At 40.8% G+C, this 20664-nt stretch overlaps 1 protein-coding gene across 2 annotated transcripts in view; it reads right to left on the reverse strand.

The window, feature by feature from the left end:
• Positions 1-337: 337 nt before the first annotated feature.
• LOC137041249 (E3 ubiquitin-protein ligase TRIM9) overlaps positions 338-20664 on the reverse strand; it is a 69208-nt gene continuing 48881 nt past the window's right edge. For both annotated transcript variants that reach the window (XM_067417298.1, XM_067417301.1), the window contains 2 exons: positions 8954-9116; positions 338-6707 (listed from right to left, as the gene is read on the reverse strand). In XM_067417298.1, the coding sequence (XP_067273399.1) occupies positions 6663-6707; positions 8954-9116 (208 nt within the window). In that variant the 3' untranslated portion in view covers positions 338-6662. The remainder of the gene's footprint in view (positions 6708-8953; positions 9117-20664) is intronic.

Below are 20664 nucleotides of genomic sequence, written 5' to 3' on the forward strand. Positions count from 1 at the left end.
TCCGGTAAAAAACGCCATCATCAAAAATAAACGCCATATGAATCAAAACGGCCTAATGTTACGGAAAAAGAAGCGTCGACCACGCAAGCAAGGACTGTGAAAGCTTTAGACAGTTGATGGACTCAATCTACTCCATCTCTGTTTGTTTTGGGTGTAGTCTTTGACAAAAAAAATAAAAAATAGAACAGGAACACACTGTTTCTTCAAGAAGTGTAAAATTGTAGGTTTGTTAAAAAATAATGCTGAAACACTGATTTTTGGAGCAAATGATAACATGCCTTGACGGCCATAGTTATGTAAAAAAGAAACAAAATCAGATAGACTCCGAATAAAGACGTAGATCTTTCATCACAGTTTTATTGTTTATTAAAAGGGAAAGACACTGTTTTTCTTCCACACTAAGTAGTAAGAAAAGAATGTCATATACAATGTATTTGATATACAAACCACGAAGACGTACAAAATATCACATTATAAGAGGAAATGAGAGCTCAGGATCACATACAGAAGAGCAGCAAGGACTCCCGCACCCACGCGTTATTCCGTCGAGGATGACGAAGATGTCACAACAACAACAACAGGGCTGTGTACATGTGTCCTGTGTCTGCAGATCAATGGAAAGATGCGTCTGGGGAAACAGCTTGTCTTTCCCTTTCAATGGGACTCTTCACAATGAGATAAGCGGAGGCCAAACACCTGACTAGCCTACTGTACATCCACATAGGCAATATGCTGTATAAAAATAAATCCTTAAACGCTTGTGACAGTGACAGATTTCAGTGAATGGACTAAAGAATGTTTTCTGATGATGGTCACACTCGCAGGCATTCATTTTAAGTATAAACCTGTATAACAAACACCTTTTGTGATCATTTCATTTTGTGCGTTTTCAAAAGAATCATATAAAGCTGTGATTCCTGTTCTTCTTTATGGAAAAATCCAATGTATGTGTTGATGGGTGTTTCTTCAACTTTGGACACTTTGGGATTTTATGTAAACTTTTTTGTTAGGTCACATTAAAACTATTATTATTATTATTTTTTGCCATATCTTAATTTATTTAGGTACTTTTACAATGCCATTTAAATACATAGATTGTATTGTTTTACACTTGTCCAGACTTTCAAACTTTTTATTTTTATTCATAAATTATATTTCTAAATCATCAAAATGATGATCAAAAGAAAAGAAACTATTTAATTATTTGTTGTGTAAAAAATTATCACCACAACCAAAAACTCTGTCTCTTACAAAGTTGTGCTCCAGATATTTACATGTGACGAGGTAGGAAAAGTAATATCACTTGTGAACAGAATATTTTATTGTGCATTAAGCAATAATGCAAAAAATATGAAAATATTATCTTCAATTATGTGTATTTAGGATATATAAAATGGTAGCTATGAAATTAGCAAGAACAAATGAGTCGGCTGTTATATTTAAAGACATTTTTAATATTTAATTTCTGATGGTTAATTTTTTTTTTTTTTTTTTTTACTATAAGCACTGTTAGACATTATTAATTGGTACAATTTAAGAGTTTATTTTCTAAAAATTTACCAGGCAAAAAGTGTCGTAGTTGAAGAAGCACCCAGCTGAGGATGTAATTTGTTGGTTTCCAGCTTGAGCGAAAACAAACCACATTCCCAAGCCGTTGCTAATTTTGGCAGATTTTCTGTGCATGAGGCACAGCACGAGGTTAACTTTTTCAGCCTAATGAATATTTAAGAAAAGAAAAGAAAAATAAGTCGGGAAAACTCGATATTTCTGGTCATTAGGATGTTTGTTGAGGAAGTAAACTTGATTTCACATATTTTTCAACCATCCTTATAGTAGGCTACATAACCCTCCTTTCTAAGGTCAAATCCATATTTGGCTTTACACATGAATTTTCCATTACAGTTGCTTTATCACACATACAGTGCACTCTCGAGTCTTGGCAAACTTTTATGACTGCGTTTTCTTTAATATTCAGTATGTGGCCAGTGATTCTATTAACTATATTGACATAAACTTTTAAATATACTTTAATACAAAGAAAAAAAAGTCCATTGTGTATTTAAAATTACACTGTAAAAAAAAGTTAATTCAGCAAGATAGATTCTCTTAGACAGACGGCAGATGTCTCTCACACCACACCATAATTATACATTGTTTTTAAAGGAATGCTCAAGGTTCAGGTTCAGCTATTACTTTGCCCCACTGATGCTCATGGTGGATGAGGCGATAATAAGTCACGTGCCTAAGAGGCATATGGCATATATCGTCACAGTGGGTGTCTGTAATGAAGGTGCACAACAATGGAGTAAACAAAATAATCTTAACTCTACATGCAAGCAAGAAAACACACAGAAGATAAACAGAATAGAACAACCACTTCAGCACAGATGTAAAACCACATAGCAAAAGGACCTGAATGAAACCGAGGGCTTAAAGGGATAGTTCACCCCAAAAATGTAAATTCTGTCATATTGTATACTTCCCCTCATATTGTTCCAAACCTGCATGAGTTTCTTTGTACTGCTGAACACAAAAAAAAAATTATATTTGGAAGAATGTTTGTAACCAACCAGATAAAGCAACTATTGACTACTATGGCATTTTTTCCCCTTACTATGGTAGTGGATGGTTGTTCTATCTGTTTGGGGTAAGTAAATGATAACAGAATTTTCGTTTTTGGGGTGAACTATCCCTTTAAGTATAGAGAGCCAACAAAGGAGATAAGTTAATTAACAAGGGACAGGTGAATGAGATTAATCAATTAAACACTTCCAAAAACAATTGGGTCAATGGAAAACAAGCAAATGGAAAGTGAACATAATGAAAACGGACAAAACAAAACAACCCATTACTTTCCCCTCCCGCAGTGTCCTCTGGAGTGGGCTATGGAAATGCTTTCTCTAGAGTGGGTTCTGGACTTTCAGCCTCTGCAACGGATTTCCTTCACTGAAACTGACTCTGTGATTTCACTCACTGGAACAGACTGTGGAATTTCTCACTGGAACGGACTCTGGAATTCCTCTCTGAAATATCCAGTGGCAGTTTTGACCTCTTAGTTAGAGCAGGGGTTAGCAATTCCAGTCTTGGAGGGCCACTGTCCTGCAGATCAGGTTTTGATAAGTTTGTTTAGGGTTGAAGCTAAATTCTGCATGACAGTGGCCCTCCAGGACTGAAATTGCCCACCCCTAGGTTGGAGCCTAGGTTGGAGAGTCAGACTTGTAACCCAAGGTCACAGGTTCAAGTCTCAGTACCAGCAGGAGTGAGGGTAGTGAATGAATTTACCCCCTAATCCACACCACACAACTGAGGTGCCCTTGAGCAAGGCACTTCATCCAATCACTCCTTGGGCATCACAGCATAAATGGCTGCCCATTGCTCCAGGTGTGTTCACTTTGATAGGTGAAATGCAGAGCACAAAGTAAGTATGACACCATCCTTAGCTACACATCACTTTCACTTTTTCCACTTTCAATTTCGCTCACTGGAACAGACTCAGGGATTTCTCTCAATAGAAACGGACTCTATTACATCCACTACGTTGACGATGAACTGGGATTCACAGCAGGCCAACACCTACTCTGCAAAGGTCCCAAGTAGGGCTATCAACGGACAGGTGTGACCTCACCTGCTCATTAAGACTGACATGGTAAAATGCCTTTAATAAGCAGTTGGGAAACTATGTCAGGCGCAGCAGTTGTAAAAAAAATAAAAAATCCCTTGTGTGATCCTCAAGGGTTATTCCTTGTGGTTCTAAACAGAATAATTGGACTGATGGCAAGTCCATACCTCAGTCTTTGTCTATGTCCTGGATTCTGTCACAGTGGGTGGCTGTAATGAAGGCACACGACGATGGAATAAACAAAATACTCTTTAAATTGTAAATGCAAATAAGGAAACACATGATAAACTTAGAGACACGGAATAGAACAACCACTTCAACTAGACATAAAACAATCCAGAACAAGGAACAGACTGAAACTGAGGGTTTTAAGTAGAGGGCAAACAAGTTAACAAGCTAATGAGTAAATTAACAAGGGACAGGTGAATGAAATGAAACACTTGGGAAAACTGGGTAAACGGAAAAGAGCAAACAGAAAGTGAACACAATGAAAACAGAGACAAAACATAACCCTAAAACATATTTGGCAATTAACACAGATAATTTAAACTTGCAACTTACTCTACAATGGAGTCCAATTGTATTGGAGGGTCTAAATGTAGGAATATGCAGCTCATATTTTTGCCAAAACACTTATTCTTTGTAAAGATGCAAATGACTTGGTACAACATTCCCAGACATGGGACAACATAACCAGAGGATGGGCTTGCTTCACTGAACCCCAAACATTCCTTTAAGCGTAGCTTTTCACATTTTAATTTCCTTAATTTTTTTTTCACTCACAATGCACTTGTTTAGCACCAAGACCTGCTTATTTTTATTTTGGTACTGCAAAGTTCTCACTCCCAGATAAAAGCATCGGAACAAGCTATTTACATTAATTAAACTTCATGTGTTATAAATATCAACAACATCCCATGCTTTACATCACCAATGGGTCAATATCTGCTCTTATAATCCGGTAAATTAATGTCTGGATAAGATAATAAACATAAATATCTTCCATTTATCTCTTAATACTCCCTGAAACCATTGTAATTTAAACAGAGGTATAAGCTGAAAATAGGCTTGTATCTCCTATTGTGAGGTCCATAAGTGGCTCTTCATAGCATTTAATGTGACATGCACCAGATTTATGAGAATAAGAGAACTGTTACTGTATGCAGGTATATGGCTTTTGGGGGGGGGGGGGGGGTGTTACTCAAAGCTGCATTATCAGAAAATAATTTTACACAACAAAAACTAGGGGACAGACTGCAGCTGTGCATCTATACTGTATTCCTGTTTTATCCATGTCATCACTGTGCAACACAAAATCAATATAATGAATACGTAACTCATGCGCGCTTCAATGCTTTGACCATATTTACAGCCTATACAACATGCAAATGCAATCATCTCTCCCGACTACATAGTATGACTTGCTATTCTGGCATTGTCTACAAAAAAAGCACAGAAACCGTGAGAGGGCGCGGAATGGAAATATACTGATTAACTGAACCAAGAAGTGCTCATTTCTTTGTTATGAGATGTATGAAGCTTGAGTCTGTCTTTAAGAATACGAAGTGTGTAATTTCCATGTCACTACTAGTGTCAATAAAATAATATACAAAAATTGTAATTGTTTTCAAAAGGGTTTCTCAAACACTCTGCTGTCATTAGTCAGAAATACAGATAGCCCCGCCCCAAACTCTCACCATTGGTGGAGTTGTTGCTAGGGGTACATCAAACTAACTGAGCTGAGCAATGTTTTGAAAGCACCACTCTGAAATCAACCTAAAATGGCTTACTTACAGGTGCCTCTGCATATTAAGCTGGGATCTGAACAAAATTACACACTTTATGTTCATGACTCTTGAGGATAAAGTGTCACAGTGTAAGGAGACCTCAGAGTTGAGATTCTGGCTAAATATCCACGACTGTGGCTCGTAAATCACCAAGCCCAAATCTACTTTGTGGTGAGGGTAAAATCTATCTCTAATGGCAGGTATTAGTTCATTTCTGTAAACCAGAACCGTGTGTGTGTGTGTGCATGTGTGCGTGTGTGTGTCTGTTTGCTAAGACTAGCATCACAACTGTTCATATGATAACTATTATACACTTCAGCACGTAACATACTGCAATTTGTGCAACGATCATGAATGATACCTCAAATTGTGCAGCTAATTCAGCAGTAGTGTGCTCTTGGGAATCAGACCTACTTTTTTAAGTTTTGTAGTCCATGAGGTGAAAACTGAATGTAACCACCTAGCAACAACCCAGAACACATTAGAACTTTACAACATCCGGTTTTAGCCATTCAGAACACTCAGCAACTGCATAGCAATGCCCTAAAAACCTCCAAAATCACACTATCCCCCATATGAGGACTATCTGTTGTGTTATTATACAAGAAAGATCTAAATCAAATATAAGGACTGGAATTTGTTGAAGTAAAGAGATTGTAAACTTCATTCTCTGATGCAGGGCCTTTGGCTTGACTGGGGCTTTTTCAATCCCAGCAACCCAGATTTATGGTCTGAGTGATGAATTTGTTGAGGCCTTTTGAAGTCTGTGCTTTGATCACATAGCAGATTAAAGGTGTGTAAACCTGAGATCCATGTAGCATGTGAGATTAACCTGAATTGATTTCAAATTCACTTTTAGTCTCACAGTTGTTTGATTACTATCGGTTGTTCTATTCCATTACTAACATATACATTTTAATTGTTTTAAAATTCAATTACATTTTTAGAACTGTGCTAAATTTTCATTGGAGGTATGAAAAAGAGGCTGCACTCTACTTCAAAGTGCTTTGGGGTCCGACTCCAGCGTCAGCCCTCATGGGGACATCCAGTGGTTTGTTTTTCTGTAAACATGGGAATGATTTGTAAACACTGAAATGCAAATCACCCAGATGACCATAAGGGGGAAAAATATTATTCCAAAATATATTCCAAAACATAATTTTCCCCTCAAAGTTTTATCAGCTTTATATGTTAGTATAAGAGCACTGATTCGTTTGATAAGCAATATCTGGCTTGTTGTCATTGGTTAAAGATGATCACATGATGCTCTTTGGGACTTCCAGACCTGTGATCAGAGTCACCTGTAAAAAAGACAAATGTCAGTTATTAATGCTGCGTGATGTGATGTGCTGATGGGAATCATGAGGATTGATTCTGATTCATATTCTGATTGACCTTAAATTATTCTAGTTCTATCCATTAACAGTTCTTAGTACTTTTGAGGAAGGATTTAGGGTGTGTTCACACTTCCAGACCATAAAAAAACAGTCCTGGTCCGCTTAGCGTTTACATTGGAATTATAACACCGAACCTAAAGGCATTGGGATATATTCACAACCTGATTACATGTTATTACTTTTATTACGTGTATTTCACAACTTACCGAATATCCGAAACAATGCTGACCATAGAGCTTGTAAAGAGCTTATAAATGAGCAAACGAGTCAGACAAACAGACAAAAGAATATCTGCTGCGAGGAGACGCAGTTCTGATGCCTGTACCGAACTGTGATGGGCAACATCGCAACTATGACAAGAAAAAACTGGTATGCTTGAGCATTCTGTGCTTTGCAGTCCGTAGTTTTTCCTCTTTGTCGCCATCTCTGTTAGAAAACTGCAATTGCAGTTATTCACGGAATTATCAACTCTACGTGAGTAGTGCCCCAGTCGGCACAACGCGGAGGAATCAAATGTGCAGCTGTCAGGAGAAGCGCTGTCAGTCACCCGGTTTGGATACAGTCATTCACAATCACAGACTTTACTGTTTGAAAGTATGACCGACATAAGAATGTCATCTGAACAAGTAAGTAGCTCATCCTCTTTTGTTCTGAACAACTAAGGAGAAAAAAGCATTGCAATACATCGCAATGATTAATCTAACGATCGTTTATCATATTACGTCAAACTGCAAATTATACTTTTTCAAACTGTTAATGTTATCAGGATTGCGTGACTGCATTTTATGTGTATTAGGGCTACCTGTAGTACAGTTTCCATTTCTGTGCAGTCTAATTTCTAATCGTCATATACCAACACATTAATGTGGAGTAGAGGTGAAGCTCCCTCTCATAGCAAGCACAAAATAACTGATGTTACCATAATGCACATAGCAAAACGAGAAAGGCACAACAAAGAAAACTCCTTAACTGCATGAATTAAGCGAACGTTTAAGCAGCTTTAACGTTACATTTTGTTACATCATGTCCTGTTTTTGGTTAGTTTACAAATCTTTGGTCTGTGTTGCGTTCATATTTAATTTGAACCTTCGTTTGGAAGCAGACTGAGACCCATCTTTCCAGGAGTCTTGGTCCGCTTGTTTGGTGATTGGCTACAATGATCAACGCTTTAAAAACATCTTTGACGTTATTCACCGAGCAATTAATGCGCTAGCACAGATACACCCGGGAGTGTTTGAAAGCAGGTGTCCTTCAGCGGATCCGTCTATCAGCGGATATATTAGGGATCCTCTGATAGATGCCTGCTTTCAAATGCTCCAGTGTTTATCTGTAAGCGCTCAGTGATGAGCGTCAAACATGTCTGTTTACAACATGTTTTTGAAACATTAATCATTGTAGCCAATCACAGACATATATGTTGAGCGCATAAACACAAGGGCGATTCAGAGGTGTTTTAAAGGAAGTGTATGTAAGATTGTGGGCAAAACTGGTACTGCAATCACTTTCAAATTACTGTAGAGTGGTGCATCCTCTCTCCCACTCCCCCTGACTCGAGGTTGCCAGATAGGCTGCAGGATCCAGCAGGAACGTTTGTAGCTGCAGCTGTGGTAACTAGAGCAGAGCTGGCAACCCGAATGCCGAAACACTACTGACTTCGTGATTGGTAGATAGGTGGAGGGCAGAGCTTTAGGCTAAAACACGTCAGCAACATCAGTTAATGGCTGCAACAACAACTTTTAAATTACAATATCCTGGCCGGACTACTGTTGTCAGTGATATAAGTATTTGAAATTAACATGGTTTCCTAATGTCTAGTGACATATCAGGGCCATTTTATGATTAATTCAAATGCATTTCTTACATACAGTTCATTTCATTTTAAATTTAAATTTTCATTTGGTACCAAAGTCTGTACTTTTAACAACACTATAACAGCAATCGCACCAGGGTTCATTTTAATCAAAGTAAACATGCAAAGTGTGAACACACCCTTGTAGTACCATTTATTACAATGCAACAAACCAGAAGAATCCAGGCGTTTGATCAAGAAACCTGAACATCATGAGAATGAATACGAATAAGAAATAGTTTTTGTTTTCTAACACTAGCAATCACTGAGTAGGTTAAGTCAGTTTGAATCCGCTGCGCACCTGTACGTTGCGGTTGAGGCTAACGGCGGGCATGAACACACCCTCCAGGTTCTCGAAAGCCACTGGTCCATGCTGCTGTTTATTGATGAAGAAGGTCAGTGTATGTTTTGTTAGGTCTAACAGGATCCCCACAGTCGAACCCTTTGTGATTCCACCCTCAGCCCTGCAAGAATCAGGCAGAAGAGAAAAGAGAAAAATGAATAATTGGTGACACAATTTTCAAATCTAAACTCTTTACTCGATACAACTGTATCAGAGAGGGGGAAAAATCTTAATTCCACTCATTATTTCAACTATTTACTTTTGTTCTATACAATATTATGCAACTGTAAGTTCTGATATTTAGTAGAACAGGTACTGGAATGTTTCACTCTGCTTGTCTCTGTTTGTGTTGTTCTAAACCAGAGTATGTGTGTGATACAAAGTGGGGAGTAGATTTGAGAGGCGCAGGATTTTAAAAAATTCAGAGCCTTTGAGTTTTCTTTTGATCCAAGATCAATGGAATGAGCGGGATGCAACCAAAAGAAAATTTGGAGTGGAGCTGAAGCAAAGAGGATAAACCCTAGGAGGGGAAACTACTGTGGCTCCACTCTACTTACAACTCCAGTCTGTATGTAATTTCTGAATCACAGCAGTGCTAATATTTAGTCTGACAGGATGACTGCTAAAGGGATTTAATGTATAGAGGGGTAACCAGTGGTTCAAAAGTTTTGAAAGGAAGGAAGTTAAGGAAGTTCTACATATCATGTACACTCACCAAAAGGATTATTAGGAACACTTGTTCAATTTCTCATTAATGCAATTATCTAATCAACCAATCACATGGCAGTTCCTTCAATGCATTTGGGGGTGTGGTCCTGGTCAAGACAATCTCCTGAACTCCAAACTGAATGTCAGAATGGGAAGGAAAGGAGATTTAAGCAATTTTGAGTGTGGCATGGCTGTTGGTGCCAGACGGGCTGGTCTGTATTTCACAATCTGCTCAGTTACTGGGATTTTCACGCACAATTACTTCTAGGGTTTACAAAGAATTGTGTGAAAAGGGAAAAACATCAAGTATATGGCAGTCCTGTGGGTGAAAATGCCTTGTTGATGCTGGAGGCCAGAGGAGAATGGGCCAACTGATTCAAGCTGATAGAAGAGCAACTTTGACAGAAATAACCACTCATTACAACCGAGGTATGCAGCAAAGCATTTGTGAAGCCACAACACACACAACCTTGAGGCGGATGGGCCACAACAGCAGAAGACCCCACCGGGTACCACTCATCTGCACTACAAATAGGAAAAAGAGGCTACAATTTGCACAAGCTCACCAAAATTAGACAGTTTAAGAGTGTAAAAATGTTTCCTGGTCTAATGAGTCTCGATTTCTGTCGAGACATTCAGATGGTAGAATTTGGCGTAAACAGAATGAGAACATGGATCCATCATGCCTTGTTACCACTGTGCAGGCTGGTGGTGGTGGTGTAATGGTGTGGGGGATGTTTTCTTGCCACACTTTAGGCCCCTTAGTGCCAATTGGGCATTGTTTAAATGCCACGGCCTACCTGAACATTGTTTCTAATCATGTCCATCCCTTTATGACCACCATGTACCCATCCTCTGATGGCTACTTCCAGCAGGATAATGCACCACAAATGTCACAAAGCTTGAATCATTTCAAATTGGTTTCTTGAACATGACAATGAGTTCACTGTACTAAAATGGCCCCCACAGTCACCAGATCTCAACCCAATAGAGCATCTTTGGGATGTTGTGGAACGGGAGCTTCGTGCCCTGGATGTGCATCCCACAAATCTCCATCAACTGCAAAATGCTATCCTACAATATGGGCCAAAATTTCTTTCAGCACCTTATTGAATCTGTGCCACGTAGAATTAAGGCAGTTCTAAAGGTGAAAGGGGGTCAAACACAGTATGTAGAGCACAGTAGTACGGTTTTCCTAATAATCCTTTAGGTGAGTGTATTTCTAAACATTGGCCATGGTTCCATTTGGTATTAAAGGGTTGGTTCACTCAAACATATTTTCTTTCATTTACACACCCTCATGCCCTTCCAAATCCATAAGGTTCCCAAAAATACATATGTTCATTGAAGATATTCACTCATCAAATATGGTGAAGGGAAGTTTTGCGTAAGAACCAATGAGGTTTGTTCTCACATGACAAGCAGACACAGTTGAGCTTCTTTTCCCCATAATGATGTGTATTGATCAACATTCATATATGTGAACCAAATTCTGAATTAAATCTGTTCCTCATATGAAGTGACCTCTGTTCAGAAGACTTGGATTGAGCTGCTCAAGTCATTACTTTTGCAATGTCTTTATGAACTATTTGAAGCTTGAAAATGTTGGTTGTGTGGATGGACAAAATGTTGAATGTACAAAAACTATGAGTGAATGTTAGAAAATATCTTCATTTGTGTTACGAAGATAAATGGAAAAACTAACAGCTTGAAAGATAATGGAGCGTAAATGATGACAGTAATTTTCTAACATGGATTTCAAATGCATGTCCTGTGACATCTTGTGTTTTGATTTCTTCAAGACATTCCCCTGTTTTTCGGCATAAACTGCATCACTTTCATGTGAGAGGCAAGGAAGTGTGCAATGCAAATACTACTTAATGAAATAACCCATGTTAAGCATCTAACAAATATGGATGCTTGTTTCCAATAAAACATTAAAATAGAATATTTTAAAAGATTATTGTGTCTTTTTATCTCACGATAATTGCAAGTGCAAAATTGTGTGATATGCAGTCGCAATTGTGAGTTATAAAATAAAAAATGTGCAGTTAAAACTTGCAATTCTGACTAAATAACCTTTTGACTTTACTTCTCAGATTTCTGACTTTATAACTTGCAATTGCGACTTTATATCACGCAATTCTGGAAATGTACCCATGATATAGCCATTTCCCTTTTCAAATTGCATGTGATGAACAAATGAAACTCCTGTGGCTGTTGCTGACTATTTAAATCTAGTGGGTTTGGTGTCTCGTGACGCAAATCCAGAGGCTGGTAGTGATGATTCTCTCTGACCAATTAGTGATCTGTTCTGCAGTGTTTACTTGTCAAATGTTAGTATTGGTACAGCTGGTTTTAAATCCTAGGCAAGGTGGTACTAAGAAAAGTACCAGGTAATGTACACAGTGGAAAACCCCCCTAAAGTGACCCATACCGAGCCATACCATGCAGTGCAAACCTGCCACAAGTGCCACAAATTCCACTTTTTGGCCTTCTGATTCCCCTTCGAATCAGGCTAATTTCTTGAATGATGTAGTACATTAAATTATTGAACATTAATGATATCTGCATTTATGTACATTTAAGTTGATTCTGTTGTTGACCCTAAACAGGGTTTATTTCTGCTCTTATCCAGGCCAGGATGCATGGATGGGTAGGGAGTTCTTTCCCAGAACAGAACCATACCACCAATCCAAACTATATGTTAATTGTTAATCATCTTTGATAATACTTTAACAATAACTATATTAGGTCTGATTTCTGTCAGTATTTTTATTGTTTATCAGCTGGAGAGAGAAAAAATCTTAAATTGATTTCAATGATATCTTACCTCTGTGTTGTTTTTGTTGTACCTGATGTCTGGAATTCTCTGTTCTTAACAATTCAAACGATTATTAAAACTTCATAGTTAATGTTATAGGTGTAGTCCTTGGTGTGAACGGTCCTTAGAATGGGTTTGTTGACTCAATAATATGTGAGTGATAAAGCAAGAAAGTGATAAAGCAAGTCTTTAATAAACCTGTCTCCAGCGTGATGACTTCAATCCTTTGATTGTTCCTATTTAATAATTGTTTAATCGACACGTCATCCTCAATAAACCCGTCTCCGCCATTGATCTTTCGAATATTCCGATCTAATATGACATCTGACCTGTAAGGTTGCCAGAATAATAATCATACACTGTTTGTTTGTTGGCCAGAGGAGAACTGGCACCCTGACTGAGTCTGGTTTCTCCCAATGTTTATTTTTCTCCATCATGCCCTGATGGAGTTTTGGTTCCTTGTGGCCTTTGGCTTGGCTTGCTCAGTTGGACACTAAAATTTCAACTAAATATCCAAATAAATGTAATTACTAAATTAACTATATATTAACTAAATTAAAGGGGTACTTCAGCACTGGAAAGATTAATCTGTAATTAATGTAGTTGAATTGTGAAATTATTGTTGAATTTGGTGCCTTCTAGACTGAGAAAAGACAGAAAATGTATTTTTGTCTCATGGGGATGAAAGACTACAATTCCCAGAATGCTTCGCTGCCCTGTGAGGCCATTCCCAAAGCCACCACTACTGGATTACAGTGACTAAGTTCAGAAAGTACACTTAAATACTGAACCTGTTCAATATAACGATCGAGTTGCCGCGTGAGTCTCACATCACTAACTCAGATTAGGAGTCAAATTACATTTAACGTCATAAATGAGCTAATGAGCTTTTGCGATGACAGCTGAGGTAATCACGACCACATTCGCGGCATACATTCACAATGCGCTTTCACTTCATGCCTTTGGAAGCTTAACTTTCATAGAAATTAATTTGAGAAGTTAAAACACTTACATTGCTCACCATAGCTCCGTTTAAATTAATGCCTGGGAAGTGTGATCTCCCATTCCTCATGCGCGAGTTGAAAACATGTGGAAATGGCTCCCTCTGCTGGCTGTAGGCTTTAGCCTCTGGGCAAACATTCCAAAGATGACGCAAATATCGTCACGAGTGGAATTTTTCCAGAAATAAAATGCATAAATCTCTCATCTCAGGGGGATATGAGGGGGAAAGCACAATCATTTGATTATACTTCAGGGTTTCTACTGATACAAAGCTATATGCTAATCGCTGAAGTAACCCTTTAAGGATCTGCCCACATTGTCGCTCAATGACAGTTGAAATGAGCTAGATGACGTCACTGTTTTCTCCAGAGCAGCCATACAGCCGAATCAAATTCTGTTGCATTATTTTCCTGTTAACACTGTGAAGCTGCTTTGAAACAATCGGCATGTTAAAAAAGCGGTATAGAAATAAAGTTGACTTGACTTGACTTTTTTACTTAACTTGAGTGCTGCAAGTGATGAAGACTGTTGTGAAATAAAAGGGGAATGTCTCAATGAAATCCAGACACAATTGGTCACAGGAGATGCAGGAGATTTGAAACACATTATTACATGCTGGAAATGGTAATGCTTCCTGGTACTTGTGAACGGATTACCGAAACGGATTTACCCGTCTTAAATGCCAGGTGAAAACTGATCCCAAACATTTTAGTCCCTGCATCCACCTGTATTTAGTGCCGAACACTTGTGATCCAATCACCAAAAATGCATCTTATTACAAACAGGAACACTGTGTTTCTGGAACATTCTCTCATCTAACAACCATCACAGAGCTGATAAAAGTACAACTAATACTAGCAGAGCTCTACTGGAGTGTCTACTAGAAACTACTTTCACCTGAATGCTTTACCTGCTTTGAGCCCCTGGATGATGGAGGGACAAAAGAAAGGAAAAAATATATATATGGGAATATATTAAATATTATAAACATTTATAATAAAAAAATTATAGTAAGAAAGAAGATTTAAGCATGGATGGATGCAAAGTCACGTTTCCGCAGTGGGAACTTTCCCCAGGAACTACAGACTTTGGGGTGGTACTCTGTGTGTTTCGACTGCAGGAACCAGGGTCTACCCAGAGGAAAGGAAAATCAAACATGAGATCTCCTTCTCAACTCAAATCTTTCTCCTAGACAGAAATTAGCAAGTGAACATCAAATTGAGACACAAGGCTTACTCTCCTGCTTCTCACATGTTTCTCCTGAGACAAAAAAATTACATTTTCTCATGTTTGTCTCCTCTAAAGTTTCATAAGAGATCTCGGTAACATTTTGCACTGTGCTCAGATTATTCTCCTTAACCAGAGTAAGAGGTTAAGCATGTGAGGCTAAGTAAGAGGTTCTCCTTAACCATGTGAGAGTCACACTCTCACATTTATCTACTATAAAGTTTCATAAGATATCTCAGTAACATCACTCACTGTGCTCAGATTTGTCTCCTTAGCTAGAGAGACTGGATGGCTTATATTTGTCTCCTTTAAAGTTTTAGAATAGATCTCATCAACATCACATACTGTGCTCGGATTTGTCTCCCTGGCTAGAGAGACTGGATTGCTCATATTTGTCTCCTGTAAAGATTCAGAAGAGATCTCAACAGTATCACACGATGTGCTCAGACTTTTCTCCTCAGCTACTCTGGAACTCTCCCTTTTGTCAAACAAATGATGTGCCCATATATACACATAAACAGTATAGCTTTCTTGTTGTATCAACAATTAACCTTAAGATTCTCTAGCTGAGGGGGATTCATCTCTTATGAATCTTCAGAGAAGACAGGTGTGAGAGCTCCAGTGTTTCTCGCTAAGGAGAAAAGTCTGAGCACAGTATGTGAGGATGCTGAGATCTCTTATGAATCTTCAGAGAAGACCGATGTGAGAGCTCCAGTGTTTCTGGCTAAGGAGAACAGTCTGAGCACAGTGTGTGATGTTGTTGAGATCTCTTCTAAAATGTTAAAGGAGACAAATATGAGAATGTTAGAGTTTTGTCTCAGGAGATAAGTGTGAGAAACAGGAGACCTAAGCAAAAGTCTCTGTTTAATGTTAATGTATCCTCATTTATGTCTCGCAGAAACATTTTAATTGTTAAATGTTTTTTCCCCCCTCTGGGTAGCTGTAGCTTATATGTGATTCATCCATGCCATTTTAATCAAGCGCCATACATGCAATGAACAAAACAACCTATGTTTACATTCATGAAAAATGGGTTGTACAAGATAAACGTCGTAATGTTAAACGAAGAACAAAAAGGTTAAGCAGCAACCATGAAGCCCTGGTACACTATAGTATTACATTTGTTATAAAGAAATAATTTATCTAGGCTAAACACCATACACTTGTCTAATCCTTGTTTGGAATAAGCACTGCAAATTAATGTCACATGCCTGTCCTGTCTTGTGTGCACATGTGGGTTTTGTCAGTATAGCCTTTGTGCTTCTGTCATTGTCTGATCCCTCCCCCTTGTTATCTGATTAGTGTTGATTTCTCCCACCTGTTCCCTCTTGATTTCTTCCCTTTATAAGCTCCTTGTGTTTGTCAGTCTGTGTTGGATCCTTGTGTAATGTCTGCGTCTCCCGTTCCCCCAGTGACTTCTGTTGGTATGTTTTGAGTTTTAGTTTATGTTCTATTATGTGTTTTGCCCCCTCGTGGGTGTTTGTTTTGTATTTATGTTTTATTTGTTATAAATAAATATATCCTTTTCTGCACTTGAGTCCTCGCACCATTTCCTTTGTGTGTACGTGACAGAAGGATCCAACCATACAATGAGGACTCAGCAGAGAAGTTCTCCCTCGGTGCCAGTTCCGGGGGTCCCGAGTCCGGGAATCCCGAGTCCGGACATGGCCTGGAGGGCCGTAATGGGAGGGTTTGTGGTGGCAGTCCTGCATGCTTGGGAAAAGCACAGGGTGTCATCCACCACTCCGGTGGTCCCAGTGCCGGTGGATCGTGTTCCGGTGGTCCCTGTGCCGGTGGATCATGTTCCGGTGGTCCCTGTGCCGGTGGACTCCGTTCCGGTGGTCCCGAGTCCGGAAACGGCCTGGAGGGCTGTGATGGGATGCTTTGTGGTGGCAGTCCTGCATGCGTGGAAGGAGCACAGGGCTTTATCCGAAGCCCCGGAGGCAGTTCCGGTGGTCCCAGTTCCGGTGGATCGTGTGCCGGTGGTCTCAGTTCCGGTGGATCGTGTGCCGGTGGTCTCAGTTCCGGTGGATCATGTTCCGGTGGTCCCTGTGCCGGTGGATCGTGGTCCCAGTTCCGGCAGATCATATTCCGGTGGTCCCAATGCCAGCAGATCGTATTCCGGTGGTCCCAGTGCCGGTGGATACTGCTGGACTGGAGAAGTTTCCCCAACGCCCTGCCTGCGCCGCTGAGGCGTCCTGCTCTCCGTGCGCCGCTGAGGCGCCCTGCTCTCCGTGCGCCGCTGAGGCGCCCTGCTCTCCGTGCGCCGCTGAGGCGCCCTGCTCTCCGTGCGCCGCTGAGGCGCCCTGCTCTCCGTGCGCCGCTGAGGCGCCCTGCTCTCCGTGCGCCGCTGAGGCGCCCTGCTCTCCGTGCGCCGCTGATGCGCCCTGCTCTCCGTGCGCCGCTGATGCGCCCTGCTCTCCGTGCGCCGCTGATGCGCCCTGCTCTCCGTGCGCCGCTGATGCGCCCTGCTCTCCGTGCGCCGCTGATGCGCCCTGCTCTCCGTGCGCCGCTGAGGCGCCCTGCTCTCCGTGCGCCGCTGATGCGCCCTGCTCTCCGTGCGCCGCTGAGGCGCCCTGCTCTCCGTGCGCCGCTGATGCGCCCTGCTCTCCGTGCGCCGCTGATGCGCCCTGCTCTCCGTGCGCCGCTGAGGCGCCCTGCTCTCCGTGCGCCGCTGAGGCGCCCTGCTCTCCGTGCGCCGCTGAGGCGCCCTGCTCTCCGTGCGCCGCTGAGGCGCCCTGCTCTCCGTGCGCCGCTGAGGCGCCCTGCTCTCCGTGCGCCGCTGAGGCGCCCTGCTCTCCGTGCGCCGCTGAGGCGCCCTGCTCTCACCGCTCCTCCCTGGTGCCCCCTGCACTCACCGCGCCACCCAGGAGTCCTGCTCTCACCGCGCCGCCCTGGCCGCCTGAACTCTGCGGGCCGCCTGAACTCGGTGGGCCGTCCTGGCCATTCGAACTTTGTGTGCCACCGTGGCCTCTTGAACTTTTTGTTTTCCTTGTCCCTCACTTGTTTACCCCTCCCTTGTCTGTTTCTTCCTGGTCTGTCCCCCCCGTGCCCCCCTGGTCAGTCCCCCCCGTGCCCCCCTGGTCAGTGCCCCCCTGGTCAGTCCCCCCCGTGCCCCCCTGGTCAGTCCCCCCCGTGCCCCCCTGGTCAGTCCCGCCCGTGCCCCCCTGGTCAGTCCCGCCCGTGCCCCCCTGGTCAGTCCCGCCCGTGCCCGCCCTGGTCAGTCCCGCCCGTGCCCGCCCTGGTCAGTCCCGCCCGTGCCCGCCCTGGTCCGTCCCGCCCGTCCCGCCCTGGTCCGTCCCGCCCGTCCCTAGTGGAGCGTCTGGTAGCCGCTCCTTAAGGAGGGGGTAATGTCACATGCCTGTCCTGTCTTGTGTGCACATGTGGGTTTTGTCAGTATAGCCTTTGTGCTTCTGTCATTGTCTGATCCCTCCCCCTTGTTATCTGATTAGTGTTGATTTCTCCCACCTGTTCCCTCTTGATTTCTTCCCTTTATAAGCTCCTTGTGTTAGTCAGTCTGTGTTGGATCCCTGTGTAATGTCTGCGTCTCCCGTTCCCCCAGTGACTTCTGTTGGTATGTTTTGAGTTTTAGTTTATGTTCTATTATGTGTTTTGCCCCCTCGTGGGTGTTTGTTTTGTATTTGTTTTATTTGTTATAAATAAATATATCCTTTTCTGCACTTGAGTCCTCGCACCATTTCCTTTGTGTGTACGTGACAATTAATTTCTGGGCATTGAAGTTTTAATGAGTAACCCTTGATATTCTGAAACACATAATGCTTTTTGAATGATAGTTTCAGTATTTACAATATTCATAACAATTTAAAATGTAACAAGTTTATCCTAAAATAATATTTAAGACATCTGCGGTTGGTTGAAAACTACTTAGACTAGTCTTAAAAGGTAGTCAAAAATTATTTTTCTCCCTATTTTTCTCTTTGGTTTACTACTACATAGCATAGTTGCATAGTAACTTAGGAGCATCTTTGACAAAGTTTATGCAACTGGCACTATAAGACAAAGCTGATACCTAAATGAGACCTATAAGAGATAATAAGTCATAGCCTTGTGGACAGCACAGCAACATTAAGGCACAGCATCACCCAGTAAAGGTATACTTTCCTGCTCCTGTTCCCTTCTCGCCTCTCCCATTGTTTCCGGTCGCTTATCGTACGGTCATGTCCATTAAATGTGAAAAACCCAGATGTCATTAAAACAAAACAGGAAAAAAAAAACAGCAAGAAAATAAAGAGAATGCCCTTGTTTCTCATTTTGCACTCCTTTTTCTCAGATATTTCTCATGTCTCGGTTGTGTCTACTCTTATTTCTCCTAATGGATTTTAGAAGAAACATCTTAGACATTGCTGATACTACAACAAGAGCTAAATAAGATTCTCAATTAAGTCTCAGATATTTCTCATGTCTCAGTTGTGTCTACTCTTATTTCTCCTAATGGATTTTAGGAGAAACATGGGAAGACAAAGCTGACACCTAATTTAGACAATAACAAGATTTTCCAAGCTTCTCTCACCACAATCTCAGTTTTGACTCTCTAAGACATCTCTCATTTGTGTCTATATTTGTTTCCCTTAAGGATTTTTAGGAGAAACATCTGATAAACAACTGACACTTAATCAAGAAACATAGGAGAATCACAACTTTGTCTCCTGAGCTTAGAAATAGCAACCAATGAGCAAATATTTTTTCCTCCGGGTAAATAAAGTTCCGGGTAAAAAGAATTCCCTCAAAATAGCCCTGCTTGTGAGGTAGTACTTTTTCTAAGTTCAGGAACTTTCGGGGGTGGGACTTGGGTGCTGAACATGCTGATTGGTTGAGTCCATGCAAAATTTTATTTCAACCTAAAAGTCTGCTGCAGTCCGTGCGGTAAGTCTCTTGCTATTCAAATCAACAATAGAATTTAAAAAAATACGACCGTGGACCGACGACGAGATTCTGCTTTATTAAGTTTATTTGCGGAGGACGAAATCCAGTGGGAGCCGAAAAATCATGTGCAGTCCTACGTCATCGGACTAATCTTCAAGGTACTTTAGACCGCGATCGAAACGCAGACAGCAACAGGTCTGGGGGGAAAAGAGTTCCTGGGAAAAAAGTTCCTGGGACAAATTGTTCCGAGTAATTTTAGTGGAAAAGGGGCTTAAGAGTGACAAAGAAGTAGAACAAATTTGGCTTCAGGCTACATTTAAGTGGGTTAACATACCAAAGGCACAGATTTCAGGGATTAAATTTAACATTAGCAGCAACTGTTAAGTGTGTCCTCTCAGTCACCTCAGTATCCATAAACAGAGACAGAATTTGTAATTGTTGCATTAGTATTCAAGTGTTATAATCAGCCTGCCATTGATACTCACATGAGGGCACTACATCAGCATAAGTGTGACATTCACCACATTTACATGCACTACATGTTTCCGTTAAGCTTTATATTCTGGTTCAACCAAAGTTGTTCAAAGTTCAAGTTTAAAGTTGTTAAGAGTTGCTGAGTTGTGACATAAGAAGTGACTTGTCGATTTGAAACATGGTAGAAACACTGACCTTTAATAATAATTATTATTATACTAATAATATTATCATATAAAATGTATGTAACTTATATAGATCAGTGAGTGATAAAGCAAGTCTTTAGTGAATAGTGTTAAAGAGGCCATATTATGTTTGTTTTATTCAGTCTTAATTTCGATTTTTTTTGGCCTATTAGATTAGATTTTATGTTGGATTATTAAAAAAAAAAAAACATATTTTACATTGTAGCAGCACCTCTCTTCCCAGTCTGTCCGTAACACTCTAGGCATTTCTCAATACCAAATACACAGACTTTGCAAGCTAGAGGACAGGAGGATGAAAGTATGGTAACTCTGCAAATAGAACAGAAGTGTACTTGATAATAATA

The sequence above is a fragment of the Pseudorasbora parva genome, chromosome 15, assembly GCF_024679245.1.
Source record: "Pseudorasbora parva isolate DD20220531a chromosome 15, ASM2467924v1, whole genome shotgun sequence".
Classification (NCBI taxonomy): Eukaryota; Metazoa; Chordata; class Actinopteri; order Cypriniformes; family Gobionidae; genus Pseudorasbora; species Pseudorasbora parva.